The 26,032-nt window shown below is 44.6% G+C and overlaps 1 protein-coding gene across 3 annotated transcripts in view; it reads right to left on the bottom strand.

Annotated features, from left to right (window-relative positions):
• col4a6 (collagen, type IV, alpha 6) overlaps nt 1-26,032 on the bottom strand; it is a 418,171-nt gene that overhangs the window by 145,561 nt on the left and 246,578 nt on the right. For all 3 annotated transcript variants that reach the window (XM_072595456.1, XM_072595455.1, XM_072595457.1), the window contains exons 5-11: nt 24,667-24,711; nt 19,860-19,976; nt 15,658-15,726; nt 11,642-11,677; nt 9,658-9,720; nt 8,091-8,126; nt 5,144-5,185 (exon numbers count right to left, since the gene is read on the bottom strand). In XM_072595456.1, coding sequence (XP_072451557.1) covers nt 5,144-5,185; nt 8,091-8,126; nt 9,658-9,720; nt 11,642-11,677; nt 15,658-15,726; nt 19,860-19,976; nt 24,667-24,711 — 408 coding nt within the window. The remainder of the gene's footprint in view (nt 1-5,143; nt 5,186-8,090; nt 8,127-9,657; nt 9,721-11,641; nt 11,678-15,657; nt 15,727-19,859; nt 19,977-24,666; nt 24,712-26,032) is intronic.

Below are 26,032 nucleotides of genomic sequence, written 5' to 3'. Positions count from 1 at the left end.
TCAAGGGGAGGAGGAGCAAAGTTGAAATAAGACAAAATTTGGGAATTAGATGATGGCAAAGTTGAGATTTAAAAGCCTATTGACAACAGAGGGAAAGGAAGACCTGGTGTCAGAGATAAGGAAATGAACAGAAACAAATGAGATAAAGAACAGCAGACAGCACAACAAGGCTAGATCAGAATAAAGTGAAGATGCAAATAGGAGGGAGAAGACCAACAATTCCTTTTGTTTCAATTAAACCAAAAAAAGGAATCGAGATCACTGATGTGGAAATCTGGATCCTGTCACAAGAGGCCAACCCCTGCAATCAAGAGTAGTTACACACAGCGATTGAGATTTCAGCAACAAAATGGTATAGTGTGTTAACTGAGCTGAACATGAAGGACAGAAGATAAGCTAGAGTTTGGGAAATGGGTGATTCAGCACATCGCATCTATTACGTCAAAAATAGCAACACATTGGGACACAGAGCATGTGATGTCAATGGAAGCACAATACATGCTAAAGCTATCAATCGAAAGGAAGCTTGGCAGCTATTGGCAGAAGATGACTGGTTCAACAACCACCAGCACAATGCAATAGTTTTCCCAAATTTCTTCTTTGCTTTCCTCATCTCCTGAAGCAGTGACTTCAGCTGGCCTCGGGATTCATGGGTGTCAACCAGTATCTCAGCTTCATGTGAAATCAGATACATTCAGGCCACAACTCACAAATGAAGGGCCTGTCCTTACCTGATATGCACACTGTCTTATAAGTATCACCGAAGATTCTAACTCCCTGATGGTGCACCTAAAGCTCCTCCACTGTCAGTCCAGTGCGTCCATCTGGTTCCTCTTACAAACTAGGCAACTGAAATATTTCTTGAAACCCTTCTTCCCAGTCCCACTGACCTTCCTGGGTTACCCCTGGTCTACTGCCAATGTCATTCTACCAATAGCCAAGCAACTCCTGCTAATGTTTAACAGCTGTACAGAGATGGTGCTCAGCTTCATTTTCTTCCCTTCTCTTGCCTGGCACCTTCCAGAACTGTGGAAGGTTTCATCCACGACAACCCACAAAATACACTAAGAATACTGGGAGAGATGAGGAGTCCTGAATTAAAATAATGATAATTTAGAGGGAGTGTCACTAAAGTGAGGGACATTCATGCAGGATCGGGCCCTGGAACACTCTGTTCTGAGCATTGCCTTCACAGTGACACAATGTGGTGAGGCAGTGGGACTGTATTGTGACAGCTCACAGCCTTTCATGCTGCCTTTCAGCCTCTCCCGCTTGACAGATGCACAAAAAGCCAAGAACTGCCAAACCTTGTTCACAACATAAGGATCACATCATTAAAAACAGTGATTGTAATCACAGCGAGAGCCAGTGGCAACGTGATTATGCGGTCAGTGCAGTTCGAAGGATCACACACACAAACACGCACACACACACACACACACATATACACACACACACACACACAGTATCTGTTTAAAAAGCAAATGAGAATGAAATTAGTGTGGCATTTGTTAGGATGGTTAGAGATCCAGGCATTGTAGCTCACTGCTTATTAAAACTTAATCCAAAAAGCACAGACAGCAAGAATGCAGTTGCTCTTTTTCAATATTTCATACAGTCATCTGCATTTTCAGTACTTTTTAATTCCGCCTTTCTGTTAGAGTTGGCTGATACAGCCTACCTTTGTTGCTCAGTATTTTGATTTGATCTCGGTCTGCTCTTAGACGCTTCCATGTTGCAGCCAACCCCACTCTTTTTTTAAAAAATGATCACCTTGTTTAAAAAATGATCAGGATAAATTAAATTGCGATTTTTACATCTTTAGGAGCAGGACGTCAGGTGAAATGAAATTGTTCCTGTTCGAGTTAACGGGTGTTTTAAAAAACTGCCAGTCAAGGCAGTAGTAATATTTGGATCCTGTATGTGGCACTGCTGAGCTAGGATACCACCAGCTCCACGCGTCTCTGATTGGAGATTTGCAACACTGCAATTAAAGATATCATAAAGTTCACTCTGGGTTAATAAGATATAAGAATCTAGTCTATGTAATTCACAAAAATTGAATGAACTCAAACTGAAATTATTGTTAAAGTGTTTAATGTTCGCAAAAGTGAAGGAGGCAGCAGTGGTTTAGAAAAAGGCCAGTTTGAAGATTTAAATCATTGGGGGTTGAGTGGGGCAGTATTTGTTTCACTTTCAGGGTTAGAGTTGATGCCAGCCCATCTGATGCTGGGTACATCTCCTTTGTCCTGAAGGTACTTTGAGAAATAAGTTTCCATGAATCAGTTTCAAGTGATCACGTTACAAAACTAACCCTGGTCTGGCTCCAATTGAACACAACCCTCATGGAAATTTTTAATTAACTCACTTAGGTTCACCGTAACAGGTAGGACTTGAACCCAGGCCTTCTGGCCCTGGGACATGACCACTCTGCCGCACTAAGCTTAGCAAAGCTGATGGGGGAAGTCTGGGCCAAGTCTCAATGGTACAGTAAAGGGATCCTCCTTTGATGTTACTGTCAAATTGTAACTAAGAGAGTTCTACTTTCTGTCCAAACATGTTTTACCTTACATGTGATCACACAATTCAGGCAGTGGGTGACTGCAATGGAGAAGTATTCCACTTCATAATCTCAGCATCTCTATTATTTTACTGACCAGAATTTCCATCATATCCTTCTTAAAATAATTTTGTTTTCTTTGATTAATTACTTTCAAATAATCTCTGGTCAAATAAAACAAGGGGATAAGGACGGGTGTGGGGTGTAATGATGGCAGCAAGAGGCACTGACTGACCCAATATCCTACACTTCTCTCTCCCCACTGACCTACAATCCTACACTTCCCTCCCCTCACTGACCCACCATCCTACACTTCCCTCCCCTCACTGACCCAATATCCTACACTTCCCTCCCCTCAGTGACCCAATATCCTACACTTCCCTCCCCTCACTGACCCAACATCCTACACTTCCCTCCCCTCACTGACCCAACATCCTACACTTCCCTCCCCTCACTGACCCAATACCCTACACTTCCCTCCCCTCACTGACCCAATATCCTACACTTCCCTCTCCCCTCTGACCCAGCATCCTACACTTCCCTCTCCCCACTGACCCAAATCCTACACTTCCCTCCCCTCACTGACCCAACATCCTAAACTTCCCTCTCCCCACTGACCCAAATCCTACACTTCCCTCCCCTCACTGACCCAACATCCTAAACTTCCCTCTCCCCACTGACCCAACATCCTACACTTCCCTCCCCTCACTGACCCAACATCCTAAACTTCCCTCCCCTCACTGACCCAATACCCTACACTTCCCTCCCCTCACTGACCCAACATCCTAAACTTCCCTCCCCTCACTGACCCAATACCCTACACTTCCCTCCCCTCACTGACCCAGCATCCTACACTTCCCTCCCCTCACTGACCCAATATCCTACACTTCCCTCCCCTCACTGACCCAACATCCTAAACTTCCCTCTCCCCACTGACCCAAAATCCTACACTTCCCTCCCCTCACTGACCCAACATCCTAAACTTCCCTCTCCCCACTGACCCAAAATCCTACACTTCCCTCCCCTCACTGACCCAACATCCTACACTTCCCTCCCCTCACTGACCCAATACCCTACACTTCCCTCCCCTCACTGACCCAGCATCCTACACTTCCCTCCCCTCACTGACCCAATACCCTACACTTCCCTCCCCTCACTGACCCAATATCCTACACTTCCCTCCCCTCACTGACCCAATATCCTACACTTCCCTCCCCTCACTAACCCAACATCCTACACTTCCTTCCCCTCACTGACCCACCATCCTACACTTCCCTCCCCTCACTGACCCAACATCCTACACTTCCTTCCCCTTCCTATCAGAGAGAAGAACTAATGGAATTGAGTGAAACAGCATGTTGATCAGGAAAGAGATGAGAGGTTAAAGTGGATGAATGTTTCATTATTGTGCTTCACACAGTTTGAAAATGTAAATAAAATACTGTCTTGATTTAAACAGAAGAACAAAACACAAATCTAAAGAGGATTGTGGAAACCCTAGTCAGAGCTCCTGTACTTGGTGTAGCTTTCATATTACCTTCAGATAAACATTGTCATCATGTAGGCATACCGAGGGGATTGAATGATTCTGGACATTAGTTTCAATTTAGGACATTGGTTAAGCCACTTTTGGAGTATTGCATGCAATTCTGGTCTCCCTTCTATAGGAAGGATGTTGTGAAACTTGAAAGGGTTCTGAAAAGACTGACAACGATGTTGCCAGGGTTGAAGGGTTTGAGCTATAGGGAGAGGCTGCATAGGCTGAGGCTGTTTTCGTTTGGAGCATCAGCGGCTGAGGAATGACCTTATAGAGGTTTATAAAATCATGAGGGGCATGGGTAGGGTAAATAGATATTTTTCAGAACTAGAGGGCATAGGCTTAGGGTGAGGAGGCAAGATTTAAAAGGGGCCTAAAGGGCAGCTTTTTTTTCTCGCAGAGGGTGGTGCATGTGTGGAATGAGCTGCCAGAGGAAGTTGTGGAGGCTGGTACAATTACAGCATCTAAAAGGCATCTGGATGGGTATATGAACAGGAAGGGTTTAGGGGGATATGGGCCAAGTGCTGGCAAATGGGATAGGACTAATTTAGGATATCTGGTTGGCATGGATGCGCTGGACTGAATGGTCTTTTTCCATGCTGTACATGTCTGTGACTCTGAAACACTAACTTAATTTATTAATCTAAATTATCAGGCAATATCATGGCAGCTGGTTTTGATGTCTTCAGATTCTGAGGTCGCACTCATAAGATTACGAAGACAGCTAACAAAGTTTATATTCACTGTTGATTCTGAATCGGGAATAGATTCAGATGAACAGAGAGGCTAGTGGGATTGCTTTTATATATAAAAAAAAGGGCTCACCCACACACCCTTCTGCATTTCAAGAGCTAGCCCTGTGTAAATGCAGTGAATATGGACTATTGTTAACTGATTCCAGCGTTGAAAAACACATACTGAAAATGCAGATGTTTTTGTTCTAGATATTATAAAAGTATTTAATTAATACATTTATAATGTAGTGTCATAAAACTAGCAAATTACAAATAGCCCAGCAACAGCTTTCGCTCTTGCCACACACTTACCTTTCCTCCTTTCTGTCCTTGGAATCCCAACCCCATGTTACCCTGAAATACAAATATTTCTCGAAATTAGAAAGATTGTTTTTTAAAGGCTGTCACCTTAAGAAAGTGTGAAGTTGGCCTTTGTGTCATCATCTGTGCGTTCATTCTTTGTTGTCCAATCAGTTAGCACACTATAAGTCCCTCACCGTGGCTACACTGTACCATATTGCTCAACGTTGTCGAGAACGGTCATTCTGATATTCAGAGAAAAGTGCAGAATAATACTGCCATTTGACCCATCATTCTAATGTTGACTCTTTGAGACTGGTATAAGTTCAATTTCCTGCTCGTTCCCTGTAACACTGCAAATTTTTCCACAGGTCTGTGTCTAATCCTTTTCTTGAAAGTTATTATTATAATTTTTCTACCATCCTTTCAGGCAATGCATTCCCAATCATAGCAACTCACTGCCTCAGGCGACTGACTGTGTGGAGTTTGCACGTTCTCCCCGTGTCTGCTTGGGTTTCCTCCGGGTGCTCCGGTTTCCTCCCACAGTCCAAAGATGTGCAGGTCAGGTGAATTGGCCATGCTAAATTGCCCGTAGTGTTAGGTATGGGGTAAATGTAGGGGTATGGGTGGGTTGCGCTTCGGCGGGTCGGTGTGGACTTGTTGGGCCGAAGGGCCTGTTTCCACACTGTAATGTAATCTAATCTAAAAATATGGACTCTTCATCTCCCCTCAATGCCTTGGTCAACTGTCTTAAATCTGTGCCTCTGGTTACTGTCCCTCCTGCTAACAAAGGCACTTGTGGTGCCAAAATGGTCTGCAAATTTGAATTTACAAGTTGGACAAAATGCTCAGAATCCTTACAGTTTGGACGTCAGCTACTTGACCCATCAGGTCCACACCATGCCTCTGAAGAGCATCCAATCCAGACCCACCCCTCTATCTAATCCCTGAAATTCCTCATTTCCCATGGTTATCCCACCTAGCCTGCACATCCCTAAATACTATGGGCAATTTAGCATAGCTAATCCACCTGACGTGCACATCTGTGGCAGGAAATCGGAGCACCCAGAGGAAACCCGCACAGACACGGGGAGAATATGTAAATTCCACCTAGACAGTCACCCAAGGCTAGAATCGAACCCAGGTCCCTGGTGCTGTGAGGCAGCAGTGCTAACCACTGAGACACCATGCCGCCCCAATTTGAGAAGTGACCTCTGATTTATAAAGATTTAACACAAATTCTTTGCTTTTGTACATTATGCCTCTATTTATAAAACAACCCTTATAGCGTGTTCTGGTTGATTCAGAAGATTTTTTTTAGATTAGATTGGATTCGATTCCCTACAGTGCGGAAAAAAGGCCCTTCGGCCCAACAAGTCCACACCGACCCTCCGAAGAGTAATCCACCCAGACCCATTTCCTTCGGACTAATGCACCTAACACTATGGGCAATAGAGAATGATTCAAACCTTCAGGATTCGGTGTGTGTGTGCCCACTTTTCAAATTGTACCATTTACTTTTTACATTAGATTACCTACAGTGTGGAAACAGGCTTTTGGTCCAACAAATCCACACTGACCCTCTGAAGACCCATTCCCTATATTTACCCCTGACTACTGCACCTAACCTACGGGCAATTTAGCATGGCCAATTCACCTAACCTGCACATCTTTGGATTATGTACATATGTCTGTGTGAGACTGTATGTGAATGTGTATGTGTGTGTTGCTCCATCTATGTGCAGTCCAAAGATGTGCAGGTCAGGTGAATTGGCCATTCTAAATTGCCCGTAGTGTTAGGTAAGGGGTAGATGTAGGGGTATGGGTGGGTTGCGCTTCGGCAGGGCGGTGTGGACTTGTTGGGCCGAAGGGCCTGTTTCCACATTGTACGTAATCTAATCTAATCTAATCTATGACTTTGTATGACTGTGTGTGTGTGTATGACTGTCTCTGTGTGCATTTGTGTGTATGACTCTGTGTGTGTGTGTGTGTGTGAGTGTATGATTGTTTCTGTGTGTCTATATGACTGTGAGTATGTATGCCTCTGTGTATATGACTGTATCTGTGTGTACGACTCTGTGTGTGTGTGTGAGAGAGAGAGAGAGTGTCTGTGTGTGTGTATGACTCTGTGTGCATGTTTTTTGGTGTGTATATGACTCTGTGTGTGTGTGAGAAAGAGAGTGAGTGAGTGTGTATGGCTGTGTGTCTGCACGTGTGTATGACTGTGTGTGTGTATGTATGATTTTGTCAGTGTGTGTGTTTGACTGCGTGTGGTTTATATCGCCATGTTCATATTTCCATAGCAGTTGGTGATGAGTAGGAAATCAACTGTAAGTAAGACAGAAACACAAAGGGGTGAGTGGAGGAGGCTGCAAATGGGATTGAGAAAACAACCAACTCCTGTTTCCTGCATCATAGCCAATTTGAGGTGACTTCAAACAATGATAGCAACAGGCAGAGGCACCCGCCACATCTATAGCACACAACCCCAGATATAAAGTCAAGTGGCACCTGTCAATGGTCAGCCAATGTAAAACCCAGACCCTCAGGCACAAACCCAAACAAATGGCCATCTTGAGCCAGCTATTGTGAATTCTTCTGCTCAGTCTTGTAAGGGGCGGGCATCTCGCCTGCTAAAATTGATTACAGAGAGCGGGTTTGGGGGAAGCCAGAGACAGGAATTTTCTATTTTAGGATTTCCCACATTGCAAGCTCAACTGGGGTCTGGTGTAACATTCCAGGGAAATGGCAATGAGATGAGATTTGGTGGCCTACACAAGGTCTCACGCAGGGAGCTAAGGAAGGTCAAGTCCAGTGAGAAGGACAGAGGGATTCCCTGAAATGTATCAGCTGTATCGATATGATAGAGTCTTGGGTTGAAACATGGTGCTGTGTGGATTATATTCCCTCTAAAATAGTCTGGAATGAACAGTCACAATTAACATGAGGCACTACTTACTTTCAACCCTGGAAGGCCTGGGGGACCAGGTCGGCCCTGAGGAAAGAGAGATCAAAAGATTAATTGCTTTTTTTGCAAAATAACCCAAAAAAGGACTAGCCACTTATAACACCCATTGGCAAACCACTGAGCGTTTAATTTTAAGACCAGGATTTCTGGGTAAAGATTTGATTCTAAATCAATACATTACAATCACTGTCAAAAAAACTTGCCCATTGATACTCAACTCAACTATGAGAACCTTCTGTCCATACACACATGATTATCACTGAACTCTGCAAAATCATCTGATGAAATAACACAGGCTGACTTCCTCTTCAAGAGGTGTTCAGGTCAGTTATAACCCCCTGTCACTGCTGCCTTTGATCAGAGCAGGGAGCCAGTCCAGAATTCTCGGTTCCTCTGCTACAGGGATATGGTCTGAGATATTCTATGATGTCGAATGGTCTGCACGAGCCCAGCGAGAGCAGGATTAATATTGGTGTAACCCAGCTCACAGAGATCCAGGGTTGATCCTGAGATCATCTTGCTCAACTGCTGGTGCTGCTTTGACAATTACGTTGCAAAATTGTGACCGTTTAGGCGAGCATGAGCAAGCTTTTAAAGAACTGCTCAGATCAGGGCAACTGGTAACACTTCTGGCACAGGCTAATGGCCTGCTAACTGCTCACTGGGGCCTGAGTGACGATTCCTGAACATTTCATGCCTGGATCTGCCCCATCAATAGTTTAAATACTTGAGTCTGAGGTCAGCAGAATATTGTAAGAGATTCTGTTAACTGTGATGTGTAGGTAATCACTTACATATAAAGATTTACAAGGACGTTGCCAGGGTTGGAGGATTTCCTTCAGCTATAGGAAGAGGTTGAAAAGGCTGGGGCTGTTTTCCCTGGAGCGTCGGAGGATGAGGTTTATAACATCATGAGGGGCATGCATAGAATAAATAGACAAAGTCACTTCCCTGGGGTCGGGGTGTCCAGAACTAGAGGGCACAGGTTTAAGGTGAGAGGGGAAAGATATGAAAGAGACCTGAGGGGCAACTTTTTCGCACAGAGGGTGGTACACGTATGGAATGAGCTGCCTGAGGAAGTGGTGGAGGCTGGTACAATTGCAACATTTAAGAGGCATTTGGATGGGTATATGATTAGGAAGGATTTGGAGGGACATGGGCCAGGTGCTGGCAGGTGGGAGTAGATTGGGTTGGGATATCTGGTCGGCATGGACGGGTTGGACCGAAGGGTCTGTTTCGTGCTGTACATCTCTGTGACTCTATGACTCTATTTGCTTTATCAGAAAAACAGAGGAGTTTAAGCACTTAAAAACAGCACTTAACAAGATGGACTGTGAAGTTGAACACTTTTTCTTTATTTCTTTGTTTTTCTGTCTTGATATTCTATGTTTTAGTTTATTTTTCTGTGCTTTAAGATGACGCCAAGAATAGTGACACTATACAACAACACTTCCCACTGTATTGTGGAACAAAATGCATGTGACAATAAATAAATCAAATCAGTGACCACACAGGTAGGTGGAATGAGACACAAGGTGGTCCTCTCAGGGATACCTACTGGAAGACCCGGCTGTCCTCTGGGACCCACAGCACCATCTGATCCAGGAGAGCCCGCTGGACCCTGTAAGGCAAAAAGAGACAATTCATCCATGGACCAGATTAAATCTGAACAGGTAGGTCAGGCTGGTAATTAGGGTTCAGCGGGCTTTCAGGCTGTCATTGAATATTTAAAGTCCAAATATATAACACTCAGACACCAACTATCCGAAGGATAAAACTTGCACACCTTTTCATATCCAGATGTTGTGCCCTTCAATTGAATTAACTTGACCATTTTCTCCAAATGCCAAGTGAAATGCCTTTGCTCATTAAATATTCAGTGTCAGGTTACATGCCCCTGCTGAAGCCTAATCATCAGCACAGCCTAAGAGTTGTACTCAGTAGCTTTCTTATGTAAACTGAGTGCACCATTATTTATCAGACTCTTAAGCAGTGTATAATTCAGCAAATTCACAAGGAAGTAGGCACACTTGGAACACTGCAGTGGGAGCAATGGGACAAATGTTTAAGAGTGGAGTGAGGGAGTGTCTCTCTGCTATCAATGCTATACCAGGTGGGATCTGGGGTTGCTTGATGCACTGGGATCGCCAGGGCTTACAACCTTAAAATTTTGACTTGCAGCAATAATGTAATTTTGTTTTTTACTTGTTTTATTGGTTGGCCATCCCTTGTACTCACTGGCTTTCCAGGCTAATGTAGAGGGAGAGCTGCAAATCTTGAGTCATGTAGGCCCAGACCAGACCAGGTAAGGATGGCAAGCTTCCACCCCTAAAGGAAGTTTCATAAAGTTTATTAGTGAGCTAGTTTGGTTTTCATGACAATCGCTGATAGTTTCCTGGTCACTTTTACCAAGCTTGAAGGAATTCACAGAATTTAGATTCCATCAGCTGCTGTTGTGAGATTTGAACCCTGGTCACAGAGTTGGCTTGGGTCTCCAGATTACTAATCCAGAAACTATAGCACCCCAATTTAAAATATCAATTCAGACGCCACTGGACACAGTTCCTGCTCTTTATTGAAACTTGAAAGGGTTCAGAAAAGATTTACAAGGATGCTGCCAGGGTTGGAGGATCTGAGCTACAGGGAAAGGCTGAACAGGCTGGGGCTGTTTTCCCTGGAGTGTCGGAGGCTGAGGGATGACCTTATAGAGATTTACAAAATTATGAGGGGCATGGATAGGGTAAATAGGCAAAGTCTTTTCCCTGGGGTCGGGGAGTCCAGAACTAGAGGGCATAGGTTTAGGGTGAGAGGGGAAAGATATAAAAAGAGACCCAAGGGGCAACTTTTTCACGCAGAGGGTGGTAAGTGTATAGAATGAGCTGCCAGAGGAAGTGGTGGAGGCTGGTACAATTGCAACATTTAAGACACATTTGGATGGGTATATGAATAAGAAGGGTTTGGAGGGATATGGGCCGGGTGCTGGCAGGTGGGACTAGATTGGGTTGGGATATCTGGTCGGTATGGATGGGTTGGACAGAAGGGCCTATTTCCATGCTGTACATCTCTATGACTATGACTCTATGAGAGATAAGTGTACCTGACTGGGCGACCTGGATATTTCCCAGTAATACTCTGTAATTCCAGCCTGGAGTGACTGTCAATGCTGAGTTTGCACATTCGCCCCACGCCTGCATGGGTTTTTTTCTGGGGGCTCTGGTTTCCTCCCACAAGCAAAAGATGTGCAAGTTCGGTGGGTTGGCCATGCTAAATTGCCCATAGTGTTCAGGGATGCGTAGGTTAGGTGCTCCAGTCAGGGTAATTGTAGAGCAATAGGGTAGGAGAATGGGTCTGGGTGGGTTACTCCTCGGAGGGCCAGTGTGAACTTGTTGGGCCAAAGGGCCTGTTTCCACACTGTAGGGATTCTATGATTCTAATCAAAGTTCCTCCCACTGCTAGAAACTCAATGTGAAAACAAGGTGAGTGTGCAACATGAGTTAACAGAATAGCTTTTCTTTGTCAATCCCTCCACCTGAGATACTCACAGGAACTCCGTCCAAACCTGGTAGGCCCGGCTCACCCTGTGGGAAAGTTGGGGAGAAAGATCAAATGAAAATACACACCTCTATATTTGGCATGCGGGGTTAATCAACAAACAAAATAGGAGATGTTAGAAACACCAACAAGTGTTTTACAACCCTCATTGGCAGCGATTAATTCTCCCAGGCTAACATTTACCCAAACCTCTGGCTGCCCGACTGTCTCTCTGTCTCTCTCTCTGCTTCATCTCCACCTACCATTTCCTCCCTCCCCCTCCCCCAAACCCATCTCTACCATATACAACAACCTTTTCCCAGCTACAATCCTCACTGCAGAAGGGTCACTGGACCTGAAACATTAACTCTGATTTCTCTCCACAGATGCCGCCAGGCCTGCTGAGTTTTTCCAGCAATGTTTGCTTTTGTTGCTGGTTAAATGGTAAAGAAGTGAATAGATGGGATGGGGTAAAAGTTGTCACAGGGCGAAAGTGAGGACCGCAGATGCTGGAGATCAGAGTCAAGATTAGAGAGGTGCTGGAAAAGCACAGCAGGTCAGGCAGCATCCGAGGAGCAGGAAAATCGACATTTCGGGCAAAAGCCCTTCATCAAGAATGAAGAAACAGAGGTTTCTCTGTCTGTGCTGTTTGGATGAAGAAGGGCAGGATTACCCATAAGGCAAAGCATGCCATAAGATGACGCTCTGGCTCTTACCCAGCAGCCTGCCTTAGCTGCAGGTAACTGTTGACCAGAAATGAAAACAGGACCCATTGGAAGTACTCAGCAGGTCTTGCAGTGTCTGTGGAGAGAGAAACAGAGTTCTTGGGCAGAATCATGTTGAGGTGTACCAAGTATCAACGGCCAAATGGAGATCGGTGCGACCTCGTGCCAGGCAGGCCTGATGAACCACATGCCAATCAGGCAGAAACAGGGCCGACTGTGGGTCTTCAGCTTGAATCAAGATCCTGGGGAAGGAAGTATACTAGTCAGTGGAGAGCTGCCAGCCAATCTGAAGTTCGTGGGTCTTGCACCCATAGAGGATACTGAAAGAAGGACGTCCACTCAGTTTCAGGATTGAAGTGGATCCAGATTAAAGGTAATTGGATGTGGGAGGAGAGGGAGAGGTTTCAAAGGTCGGGGTGAGGGGGGTGCATAGAAGCAAGGAATTTGCATCCAGCAGGCAAGCCCTACTCAATGCCCAGTTCCTCAATAAGGTGCTGATTGTCTTAAGCAACCCTCACCCGCTGAGGGGACAATCTTTCCACAGGGCTGCAGTTATCAGGGTGTGAGGAGATGGCAAAAGGCCAACCCATAATTAGCTTAAGGGTGTGGCCCAACCACCTGATGCTTGGAGGAAGAATGCCTCATCTTCCACTTCGGGACCCTCCAACGCCATGGCATCAATGTGCCATCACCACTCCCTAAACACCTGACGCCTGGAGGAAGAACGCCTTATCTTCCGCCTCAGGATACTCCAACCCTACAGCATCAATTTGGATTTCACCAGTTTCCTCATTTCCCCTCCCCCCACCTTACCCCAGTCCCAACCTTCCAACTCAGCACCATCCTCCTGGCCTGTCCATCTTCGTTCCCACTTATCCAATCAACCCTCCCTTCTGACCTTTTGCACCCTCAGCTACCTTCCCCCCAGCCCCAAACCCTCCCATTTATCTCACCACCCCCTCACCTGATGAAGGGCTTTTGTCTGAAATGTCAATTCTCCTGCTCCTTGGATGCTGCCTGACCTGCTGTGCCTTTCCAGCACCACACTCTCGACTCTGATCTCCAGCATCTGCAGTCCTCACTTTCAAATAATTAGCTCAATCTGAGCAATGGCAGACTGAGGTTCTGAACGGGCAGCAAAAAGGTTAGTGGAGCAGGAGAGGTGATCGTGGACTTCAAAACCCAGAACTTAACCACGGTGGAGGTGGGAAGGGAGCAGCCTTTGGGTATTCCTCCACCCAGCAAACTCCTGCCTCTAACCCAAATATTACAGCGAGCAGAAGATTCCTTCTAACACTTCAGCTTTGGTGACCTTTCAGTAGAATGTGGAAAGATTAGACATGTAATAGATTTTAAGCGGCATAAGGCAGGAGCTGGAAAAAGAACAAATGGGAAGGCCGGCAATGGTGTGGGAGAGTGTAGGGATTCAACCACAACAAGGAGTGGAAATGGAACAGGGAAAGAATACATTTAAAAATATGCCTTCAGCAGGTGTAAATAGTAGAATGATGAATAACTACAGGCTGAAAAACAATATTAAAACAAGATAAAATCTAGAGTAAAATCAAAACTTGTAAAGCGAAAGGAACAAAGTAGGGAAAGAGGTTACAATATAGACATTTTAGCTCAATTCTGAGTCCAGAAGGGTGTAAGTGCTGAATTGAAAGATGAAGTTCTATTCTGAAGAAGGGTCACTGGATTTGAAATGTTTCTCTTTCCACAGATGCTGCCAGACCTGCTGTGTTTTGCCAGCAACTTCTGTTTCAGATCAGCAGCACCCACAGTCCTTTGTGTTGTTATCCTGTTCTTGGGCTTGTGTTGAGCTTCTTGGGGAGAGTGAGGCAGATCAAGGACAGAGAGGACAACATGAGAACAAGGGGAGAGAATTAAAATCACACAACATCCAAAGCTCAGGGTCAATGTTTGTGGAGAGAGATCACTGGGGTCGGTGTTCAGTCTCCCTGACATACAGCAGGGAGCAGAGAATACAACGTGTCAAGAGAATTCCATCCAAAAGGAATATTTGGGTTTAGCTGGTGAGAAAGGAAGCAGTAAAATGACAAATTTTGCTTCTCCTGCATTTGTATGGAAAGGTGCCACGAGAAGGTGACTAAGGAGTGGACTATGCCAGAAGATGGGAACAGTCCCAACCAAACGCTGAGAGGGAGGAGGCAAGTGTTTGCTAGTGGCAACACATGGAGAAAATGGTCTGTTGAATAGTGAGTGCTGGGGGGGGGGGGGGGGGGGGAGGTGCAGGAGATGAGGAATAGGGGAACCTTTCCTTGTTTCCAGGAGGGAAGAGAAGAAGTGAGTAGAAGTCTGGAAAATAGGATGGACATGGGTTGCGAGTTCTGTCAATGACTATGGTGGAAATATTTGACTGACGTGGAGATTGTGAGGACTGCAGGTACTGGGAAGTCAGAGATGATAAAGTGTGGAGCTGGAGAAAACAACCCACAGCAGGTCAGGCAGCATCAGAGGCGCAGGACAAGTTGTTGTTTCAGGCAGGAACCTTTCATCAGGAAGGATGAAATGTTTGAGAGGCAAACGGAGAGATATCTGAAGGGCTTGTATTGAAAGTCGCATCATCAGAAATTGGTTGAAAATAGTTTCCTGTTTCTTTCTCCACAAATACTGTCAGGCTCAAACAGCATTTCCATCTTTTGATTTCAGTTCTTCAGCATTCACAGTAACTCGCTTTTGTGAGAGTTGACTTGACCCAAATTAACAAACAATCCAGTTGTGACACTCCAATGATGCAGAGAAGGTTGTGACAACAAGGTCAATGATTGGTGGGTATGACAGCTTGTTTAACATTATTCTGCATGGAATGATATGTGAGAGTGGAACTAGGAATACTCTGAGAGCTCTGCTATTAGATGTGGCTCACACTGCTGTTTGTGAAATCTTGCTGTGCACATATTGGCTACACTCTTGCACTGAGAAAGGAAGGAGTGCAGATGCTTGCAATGTGACTTCACCTCAAAGTGTTTCATTGGCTGGAAAGGCTTTGGGATGTGCCAAAGTTGTGACAGGTGCTATGCAAACACAACTTTTGTTTCCTGTGTGAATATGCTGCAAGTTCTTAATACTATTGTACAATATCCCACCATTTATTGGAGTAGCAATGTCTGATATAATTGCAAAGCTTGCCATCATGTGGACATAGTAAGTAACAGCAATTTTGGGATGTGGGCTCAAACTTGAACTTCCAGCTCCTTCTCCTAGTTCAACTTCCTAGTACTAATATTTCCCACTCCTCTTCAAAAAACTGAATCAGAATAGCAATATGACATACTCACCCTGAGTTCATCACGGTTGCCTGAGATTTGGATTGGCTCTCCTTTGGCTCCTTTGAGACCCGTTTCACCCTGGAGTAAGCAAGATCGAAATCAATAGTTAACTAGTCTCTTCATGGGTAGTTAGCAGCATGGAGAGTGATCTGCAGAATGGCTACATATTCTGTGAAGTTACCTCAAAGAGGGAACGAACCTCAGACTCCAATACTAATAAATAAATGTTATCATAATAGACAATAGGTGCAGGAGTAGGTCATTCTGCCCTTTGAGCATGCACCACCATTCATTATGATCATGGCTGATCATCCTCAATCAGTATTCTGTTCCTGCCTTTTCTCCATAACCCTTGATTCCACTATCTTTGAGAGCTCTATCCAACTCTTTCTTAAACGAATCCAGAGACTGGGCCTCCACTGCCCGCTGGGGCAGAGCATTCTACACACCCACCACTCTCTGGGTGAAGAAGTTTCTCCTCATCTCTGTCCTAAATGGTCTACCCCGTATTTTAAGCTGTGTCCTCTGGTTCGGGACTCACCCATCAGTGGAAACATGCTTCCTGCCTCTAGAGTGTCCAATCCTTTAATAATCTTATACGTCTCAATCAGATCCCCTCTCAGTCTTCTAAACTCAAGAGTATACAAGCCCAGTCGCTCCAATCTTTCAGCGTAAGGTAGTCCCGCCATTCCAAGAATTGACCTCGTGAACCTACGCTGCACTCCCTCAATAGCCAGAATGTCGTTCTTCAAATTTGGAGACCAGAACTACACACAATATTCCAGAAGCTGCAGAAGAACCTCTTTGCTTCTATACTCAATCCCTCTTGTTATGAAGGCTAGCTTTTAGCTTTTTATTAGCTTTTTTCACTACCTGCTGTACCTGCATGCTTGCCTTCATTGACTGGTGGATAAAGTGAGGACTGCAGATGCTGGAGATCAGAGCTGAAAATGTGTTGCTGGAAAAGCGCAGCAGGTCAGGCAGCATCCAAGGAACAGGAGAATCGACATTTCGGGCATCAGCCCGAAGAAGGGCTGATGCCCGAAACGTCGATTCTCCTGTTCCTTGGATGCTGCCTGACCTGCTGCGCTTTTCCAGCAACACATTTTCAGCTTCATTGACTGGTGTACAAAAACACTCAGATCTCTTTGTACTGCCCCTTTACCTAACTTGACTCCATTTAGGTAGTAATGTGCCTTGCTGTTCTTGCCACCAAAGAGTATAACCATACACTTATCCACATTAAACTGCATCTGCCATGCATCTGACCACTCACCTAACCTGTCCAGGGTCACCCTGTAATCTCCTAACATCCTCCTCACATTTCACCCTGCCACCCAGCTTGAATCATCAGCAAATTTGCTAATGTTACTATTAATACCCTCTTCCATATCATTGGTATATATTGTAAAAAGCCGCGGTCCCAGTACTGATCCCTGCGGTACCCCACTGGTCACCGCCTGCCATTCCGAAAGGGAGCCGTTTGTCACTACTCTTTGTTTCCTGTCAGCCAACCAATTTTCAATCCAAAGTCAGTACTTTGCCCCCAATACCATACGCCCTAATTTTGCTCACTAACCTCCTATGTGGGACTTTATCAAAGGCTTTCTGAAAGTCCAGGTACACTACATCCGCTGGATCTCCCTTGTCCATCTTCAGACTTACATCCTCAAAAAATTCTAGAAGATTAGTCAAGCATGATTTCCCCTTCATAAATCCATGCTGACTCTGACCAATCCTGTTACTGCTATCCAGATGTGTCGTAGTTTCATCCTTTATAATTGACTCCAGCATCTTCCCCACCACTGTGGTCAGACTAACTGGTCTATACTTTCCTGCTTTCTCTCTCCCACCTTTCTTAAAAGGTGGTACATTAGCCACCCTCCAATTCGCAGGAACTGATCCTGAATCTATCAAACTCTGGAAAATAATCATCAACGCATCCATGATTTCCCGAGCCACCTCCTTCAGTACCCTGGGATGTAGACCATCAGGCCCCGGGGATTTATCAACCTTCAGACCTAACAGTCTCTCCAACACCAATTCCTGGCAAATATAAATTCCCTTCAGGTCAGGTCCTTCAGCCACTGTTACCAAAGGGAGATTGTTTGTATCTTCCCCAGTGAACACAGATCTGAAGTACCAATTCAATTCTTCTGCCATTTCTTTGTTCCCCGTAATATATTCCCCTGTTTCTGTCTTCAAGGGCCCAATTTTAGTCTTAACCGTTTTTTCCCCTTTCACATACCTAAAAAAGCTTTTACTATCCTCCTTTATATTTTTGGCCAGTTTGCCTTCGTACCTCATTTTTTCTCTGCGTATTTCCTTTTTAGTAATCCTCTGTTGTTCTTTAAAAGCTTCCCAGTCCTCTGTTTTCCCACTCATCTTTGCTATGTTATACTTTTTCTCTTTTGACTTTATATGTTTCTTAACTTCCCTCGTCAGCCACGCCACCCATGCCTCCTCCTGGGATCTTTCTTCCTTTTTGGAATGAACTGATCCTGCATCTTCTGCATTATACACAGAAATATCCACCATTGTTTCTCCACTGTCATCCCTGCCATTGAATGTTGGCCAGCTCCTCCCTCATAGCTCCAGAATTCTCTTTATTCAACTGAAGTACTGTCACTACTGATAGTACCCTCTCCCTTTCAAATTGCAGATTGAAGCTTATTGTATTGTGGTCACTACCTCCTAATGGCTCCTTCACTTCGAGGTCCCTGATCAATTCTGGTTCGTTGCACAATATCAGATCCAGAATTGCCTTCTCCCTGGTCGGCTTCAGCACCAGCTGTTCTAAGAATCCATCTCGGAGGCACTCCACAAAGTCTCTTTATTGAGGTCCAATACCATCCTGATTCTCCCAGTCTACCTGCATGTTGAAAGCCCCCATAACAACTGTAGTAACATCTTTGTGACAGGCCAATTTCAGCTCCTGATTTAACTTACACCCGACATCCAGACTACTGTTTGGGGGCCTGTAGATAACTCCCATGAAGGCCTTTCTAACTTTAGAATTTCTCAGCTCTATCCACACTGACTCTAATCCCCTGATAATAGGTCCCCCCGTGCAAGGGACTGAATATCATCCCTTACCAACAGGGCCACCCCACCCCCTCTGCCCGTCAGTCTGTCCTTACGATAGCACATGTAGCCTTGAATATTCATTTCCCAGGCCCTGTCCACTTGAAGCCATGTCTCAGTTATCCCCACAATATCGTAGCTGCCAATTTCCAAAAGATCCTCAAGCTCATCCATCTTATTTCTAATACTTTGTGCATTCATATATAATACTTTTAATTTGTTACTGCCCTCACCCTTCCTATCAACCCCTATTTCACTCAACCCCTATTTCACTCAACCTCTCTTTTTGAGTTTTCTGCTTCATTGATACAGTTGTCTTTCTTGACTTCCCTTGTTCTAACTTATCCTTTAATTTCCTTCTTAAACATCCAGTTTGTCCTCTCCCATTATATTTTTTAAAAAATTAAGTTTGTGTTAGTTTTTAAGACAAGAAAAGTAAAGGAGTATTGATTCAAGCATTCAGTTCCTGTCTCATGACACAATGACATTCTATTCCTTTTGAACGTGAATAAGTTTGAACTCAGCTACAATTTTCTCTGTGATGACAGTCCAATAGATGGATCCTTATTTACTTTATGTGGGGAAACAAACTTGCCACCAGTTGATTGACAGTGGAATCACCGATTGACCTCTGCGTGATATGTGCCTCAGCTGGTAGCACCATTAGCCTCTAACTCAAATGTTATGGGTCCAAGTTCCCCACTTTAACTACTTGAGTACAAAAATCGAGGCTGACAATCCAGAGTGGAAATGAGGGAGCTTTTGTTGAAGTTGGCAACCTTTTGGGGAGATGTTAAACTGAGATGTTACAGTGTTGTTTTTGTCCACTGTTATAAAGATCAACAAGGGAGGTTTCCCTGGTGACCTTGACAATGTTTATCGTGTATCAGATCTGTTGAATCACTGGCACATTGTTTGTGGGAGTTTGCTGTCTGCAAATAAGTTTCCTATATTACACAGCTGATTACACTTCAAAACATACTTCATTGGTGTGAAACAATTTGATACGGCCAGTTATTGTGAAAGCGCTATATCAATGCAAACCTTTCTGCCTTTTTTTCAAACTAGTCAAAACAAATTCGATTTTTAAAACCCCCAACAAATCCCAAATTGTGTTCTCTGCTTACCGGGAATCCTGGAGACCCAGGAAAACCTGCACTGCCAGGAAAACCTGGAGATCCGATGGTACCATTGCACCCATCCAGACCTGGGCGTCCTCTAGGACCTTGCTGACCTGGGTGACCCTTTGAAACAAGAACAGTTTGTCAGAAATGAAATTTAGAGGAAAAATCTTTAATTTTTTTGTATGTTCATGTGTCATGGATTTGTCACTTTCCTGTTATTACAGCTGTACAGGACATTGGTCAGGCCATAGTTGGAATACTGCGCACAACTCTACTTGCTCTCCAAGAGGAAGGATGTTATAAAACTGAAAAGGATGTAAACAAGATTGACCAGGATGTTGTTAGGAATAGAAAGTTTGAGTTATAAGGAGAGATTGGGTAGCCTGGGACTTTTTTCCTTGGAGTGTAGGAGGCTGAGGTGCAACTTTACAGAATATTATAAAATCATTGGGGCACAGATAGAGTGAATAGCAAAGGTCATTTCTCTAGGATAGGGGAGTCCAAAACTAGAGGGCTTGATTAGGTTTAAGGTGAGAGCAACCTAAGGGGTAGTTTTTTCACATAGAGGTTGGTGTGTGAATGGAACAAGCTGCCAGAGGAAGTAGTTGAGGTGGGTACAATTACAACATTTAAAAGGCATTTGGACAGACACATGGAAAGGAACGGTTCAGAGGGATGTAGGCCAAATGCAGACAAATGGGATCAGTTCAGGTTAGAAAACCTGGTCAACATGGACACGTTGGGCTGAAGGGCCTGTTTCATATAACATATAACAATACAGTGCAGAACAGGCCCTTCAGCCCTCGATGTTGCGCCGACCTGTGAACTATTCTCAGCTCGTTCCCAACACTATCCTAAAATCATCCATGTGCTTATCTAAGGATTGTTTAAATCTCCCTAATGTGGCTGTGTTGACTACATTAGCAGGTGGGGGCATTCCACACCCTTACCACTCTCTCTTTCAGTTCTGTATGACTTTCTGACTCTATTTATGAACAGCTTGAAGGTTTGGAACAATAAGGTCTATACACAGGTTTTGGATGACTAGTGTCAACTTGAAAGAAAACCTTTATTAATCTTTCCAATGACCAAAGAATGTTTTTCTTTATTCATTCACGGGATTGTCCACGATCATGCACCAACTCAGTGGCTTGTTCGGCCACTTTAGAAGGCAGTTAAGAGGCATAGATAGTGTAATGGTAATGTCACTGGGTTAGTAGTCTGGGCTTTTGGCATTAGAAAATGATGGTGCTTCAGCAGATCTGGCAGCATCCGTGGAGAGAGAAACACAGTTAACATTTTGAGTCCAATATGACTCATATAGTCATACAGCACAGAAACAGACCCTTCAGAGGAGAAACCTTACATTGGACTTGAAACATTAACTCTGTTTCTGTCCCCACAGATGCTGTCAGACCCAGCGTAAGCTCCAGCATTTTACGTTCTTTTTGTGTCAGGTTTCCAGCATCTGCAGCACTTTGGTTTTGAATGTTACAGGGTCATGGGATCAAATCCCACCAAGGCAGCTTTTGGAATTTTGAGTTCAGTGAGTAAGTCTGGAATTCAAATCTAATTGATTTGATTAGGTTTACATTTCAGAGTTATTAATTGAATACAAATTCCACTACCTACCATGATAGGACGGGAATCCAAATCCCAAAGCTTTACTTCGGATGTATGGATTACAAACCCATTGACCTTAGCAAATATATTATCATCTGCCCCAGTTATCTGCTTAATAGAAAACCATTAGGTGATTTGGGAGACTGCCTTGGTGAAGAAAATGGAGAAATGAATAAGAGATGCACATTGGAGCAAAAGCTATTGAGGGTAATGAGAGTGCAGGGGTCTCAATAATACTATTTGTACATTTTGATGTATTTCCATTCACCCACTGAGATGATTTTTTTTTAATATCGACTTGATATATCATCTCACAACTCTTTATCACAGCATGCAGTTTGCTCAACAAAATGGTTTCCTCTCAATTAAAGGGGTCTCTATTGTCCCCATCCTCTGACCTGACCCACTTATTGTTTGCAACTTGACAAGTGCAGGATGGCACAGTGGCTCAGTGGTTAGCACTGCTGCCTCACATCTGTGTGGAGTTTGCACGTTCTCCTCGTGTCTGTGTGGGTTTGCTCTGGTTTCCTCCCACAGCCCAAAGATGTGCAAGTCAGGTAAATTGGCCATGCTAAATTTCCCATAGTGTTAGGTGCATTAGTCAGAGGGAAATGTGTCTGGGTGGGATAGTCTTCGGAGGATCAGTGTGGACTGGTTGGGCCGAAGGGCCTGTTTCCACACTGTAAATAATCTAATCTAATACACGGCTATCGGCCAAGTGCTGGAAGAAAGTGTCTCCCTTTGAGCTAGTAATTCTGATGTAGGGAACCCAAGAAGAATGAGACTTCCTTTTCCACTTTACAGCTGCTCCCCAAATTGCTGTGTATTTTCCATCGTTTTGTTAAAGCAGCAAAGGTTTCTTTTCAGCTGCTGTGCTACATCCTGAAATCCAGCAGAGGGTGGTATTGCTCCATGTATATATTGACAATGGGGGAGCAGTTAGAAACTGAAGCATTCTCAATGCATGAGAGATGCTCTTCCCACTGATAGGACACAGAACTCAGGTCATTGGCAACAAAACACTGGGAGAAATTAGAATCTTTTTCTTTCTCTGTAGCAAGTTGCTAATTTAGACTATGCTTCCATAAAGGCAGATGAAAGCAGACTGAATAGTAATGTTCAAAACAAAATCTATTTGAAATTAAATAGAAATTATTAGGGCAATACAAACTGTTAGTGTATGAGACAGATCAGGGAAGTGGGAGGCAGGTTGACCTGAATGAGTTCCTTCTCTGCTATAACTAACTGCTATATTGATATTACTGCCAAGCGAAGGTCCAGCAGTTCGTGCTTACGATGGGGATGTAGACAAGCTACCCCAGAGACAAGACAGTCAAATGGACAATGGTAACCCCATAAACTGGGGGTTGAAGAAGTGTCATTTGCTTTCATATAACAGGGCACCCACTCAGTAGGTGGGTTCCACTGAAGCCACAGCCAAATACCAAGAGACTGGATAGTTAATAAAGGTAACTGTTAATAGGATAACTGTGAATTCGATTAATTCAATTTGTTCTTTTGTAATGTTAAGACATGCAATGTATATAACTATGAACGACATGGAAAATTGTACAAGTACCAAAGATTTATTTACATGAATAAAGTATATTTTGAAATTTAAAAAAATTACTGCTTCATGAAGTAGTAGAGAGGGTACTGAAATGACAAGTGGGATGGGGAGTCAAGAGTGTGGTGCTGGAAAAGCACAGCAGGTCAGGCAGCATCCAAGGAGCAGGAGAATCAATGATTCGGGCAAGACACTAATCTCCAGCATCTGCAGTCCTCATTTCTCCTCCTTGAGATGGGGGAGTGTCAGAACTGGCCTCAGCTATTCATGTTCAATACAAGGTAAATGCAGTTAAAGGCTCCAGCTGCATTTTGAATACTGAGCCATCCCTTTCTCCAATAAGAATAGCTGATCATGGGAGAACCAAGGACAGTGTGGAAAGGGGAAATGGGCTGTAGAATTGGCAGTGGCATTGGTGTGGGGGGTGGGGGGGGGGGTGGGGAGGAGGAGGGGGCAGTAACATAGAGTGAGTTGGCTTGGGGTGGAGGGAGTTGGATAGGAGTGGAGGGAGTTGGATGGGGGAGGGTATTGGATAGAAGTGGAGGGAGTTGGATGGGGAGGGGGTTAGATGGGGAGGGGGTTGGATAGGGGTGGAGGGAGTTGGATGGGGAGGGGGTTAGATGGGGAGTGGGTTGGATAGGGGTGGAGGGAGTTGGATAGGGGTGGAGGGAGTTGGATAGTGGTAGAGGAGTTGGATGGGGGTGGAGGGGGTTGGATAGGGGTGAAGGGGGTTGGATGGGGAGGGAGTTGGATGGGGCGGAGGGTGTTAGTTGGGGGGAGGGGTTTAGATGGGGAGGGGTTGGATAGGAGTGAAGGGAGTTGGATAGGAGTGGAGGAAGTTGGATGGGGGTGGAGGGGATTGGATGGGGGTGGAGGGGGTTGGATAGGAGTGCAGGGGGTTGGAAAGGGGGGGAGAGGGTTGGATGGGTTGGAGGGAGTTAGGGGTGGGGAGGGCGTGACTGGGGTAGGGCAGAGGGCAGGACAGCAGGGGGTCGGACGGGGTGGAGGTGTCAGGATTTGGGATGAGCGGGACAAGACTGGAATGGATGGTTGATTCCCCAACTCACCCATGAATAAAAGAAGTCTACATCTTTTCAAACAGATTACTTTTTAATTCTGTTCAGCAGCTTCCAAACTTTCAATTAATTTCCCCACCTGATTGACCAGGATGAATCGAATTTATTTCTGCTGCAGAAAAAAGTAGATCAAGCTTATGAGAAAAAAATAACATGACATCAGTATTCATTGTAGAGAGCAGATTTTTTTAATATAATGTTCAACCTATGTCAAACTACATTAGGATTGGGACCAGACACAGCCTGTGGGAGGAGAGCTAAGAGACCAAGACGACTTTGCAAGCTCCTTTAAAGGGCCGGCCTGGCCATAATGGGCTGAATAGCCTCCTTTCCTGCTGTCAAATTCAGTGATTTTAAATGAATGGTTTCTCCAGCAGGTGATTACCACCAACAAGAATGGAATAACTCTGCGATTGGATGGAAGGTTCTTGTGGCGCATGGTAGTTTCCCACTCTCTGAGCTAAGAGATCCGGGTTCAAATCCCGCTCTCATAACATGCCTGAACAGGCTGATTAGAAATATTTAACACTGAGATCATACTTACTGGAATCCCATTCATCCCGACAAATCCTGGCACACCGATTGGACCCTGGAGGAACAGACAACATCACAACAGGAGTTAAAACTGGCAACCCACAGCGACATCATCACAATGACATCATCCCAACAACAATTAAGCTGCCTGTTGAGTCCCAGTTGGCTGTACAAATGGTGGAAATGAGGTTCAATGTAACACAGCCCACTGAGAGATGGAGTTAAATAGATGCCAGTCTATCGGGGTTAGTTGTGAGTGGAACTGAAACAGCCTCCAAACTGAAAGGCATTAAATATTCCCCAACATTTATCAGACTGATTTTGTGTGTGTGTGTGTGTCTGCATGTGTGTCTTTGTGTATGCGTGTGTTTCTGTATCTCTGTGCATGTGTATATATGTGTGTCTGTGTGTGTGAGTTTCTGTGTCTGTATGTTTCTGTGTCTCTGTGCATGCGTGTATATGTGTGTCTGTGTCTCTGCATGTGTGTGTGTCTCTGTGTGTGTGTCTGTGTTTCTGTGTCTCTGTGCATGCATATGTGCGTGTGTGCGTGTGTGTGTCTGTGTCTACGTGTGTGTGTCTGTGTTTTGTACACATGAAAAGGCTGTCACAATAGGGTCCCTACTTGATTGGTTTGGAAGTACAAACCCAGAAAAAGATTTTCAGGTACATTTTGACAAAAGGCATGACGCTGGGAAGAACAACTGAAGGGCAGGTATCAGAGTGTATGCTGAAATTTCTTGAGATATCCAAAAATCCAGTCAGCTCAGTCTCACATTCACTCATCTGACCAGTCCTGAATTGCTTTTTCTCTTTGTAAATACTGAATCTGAAAGAGTTTCTGTTTCTCCTTTTTTATTTAATGGACATCCAAAAATGTCCTGAGTGAAAAAAATGATTAATATTTGGGATGGGATCAGGTGTGGACATTGGAGTCACTCTAAGCAGTGAGATTGTGTTAGAGAAATGTAAGAGTAGAGACCCCTAAAGAGTCTTGTGGCTCACTTCCTTCTCCTGGTATACACAAGGGGGCATGGAATCACAGCTAAGGCAGTGACTTTTATCCAGGATCGCTCCAGGTCTACCACGGCCAGTACAGGAAATCAACCTTATCATTGTTAACGTCACTCTCAACCACACACTGACTGTCTAACCAACTCAGTGAACCTCCCCACCCCCCTCCCTTTTTCATTTTAAGGCATGGTAGCTCAGCGGTTAGCACTGCTGCCTCACAGCACCTGGGACTGGGGTTCAATCCCAGCCTTGGGTGACTGTGTGGAGTTTGCACATTCTCCCCGTGGGTTTCCTCCAGGTGCTCCGGCTTCCTCCCACAGTCCAAAGATGTGCAGTTTAGGGTGAATTGGCCACACTAATTTGCT

The sequence above is a fragment of the Chiloscyllium punctatum genome, chromosome 25, assembly GCF_047496795.1.
Source record: "Chiloscyllium punctatum isolate Juve2018m chromosome 25, sChiPun1.3, whole genome shotgun sequence".
Classification (NCBI taxonomy): domain Eukaryota; kingdom Metazoa; phylum Chordata; class Chondrichthyes; order Orectolobiformes; family Hemiscylliidae; genus Chiloscyllium; species Chiloscyllium punctatum.
Note: the sequence above shows the minus strand (reverse complement) of the source record. Positions and strands in the feature narration are given on the sequence as shown.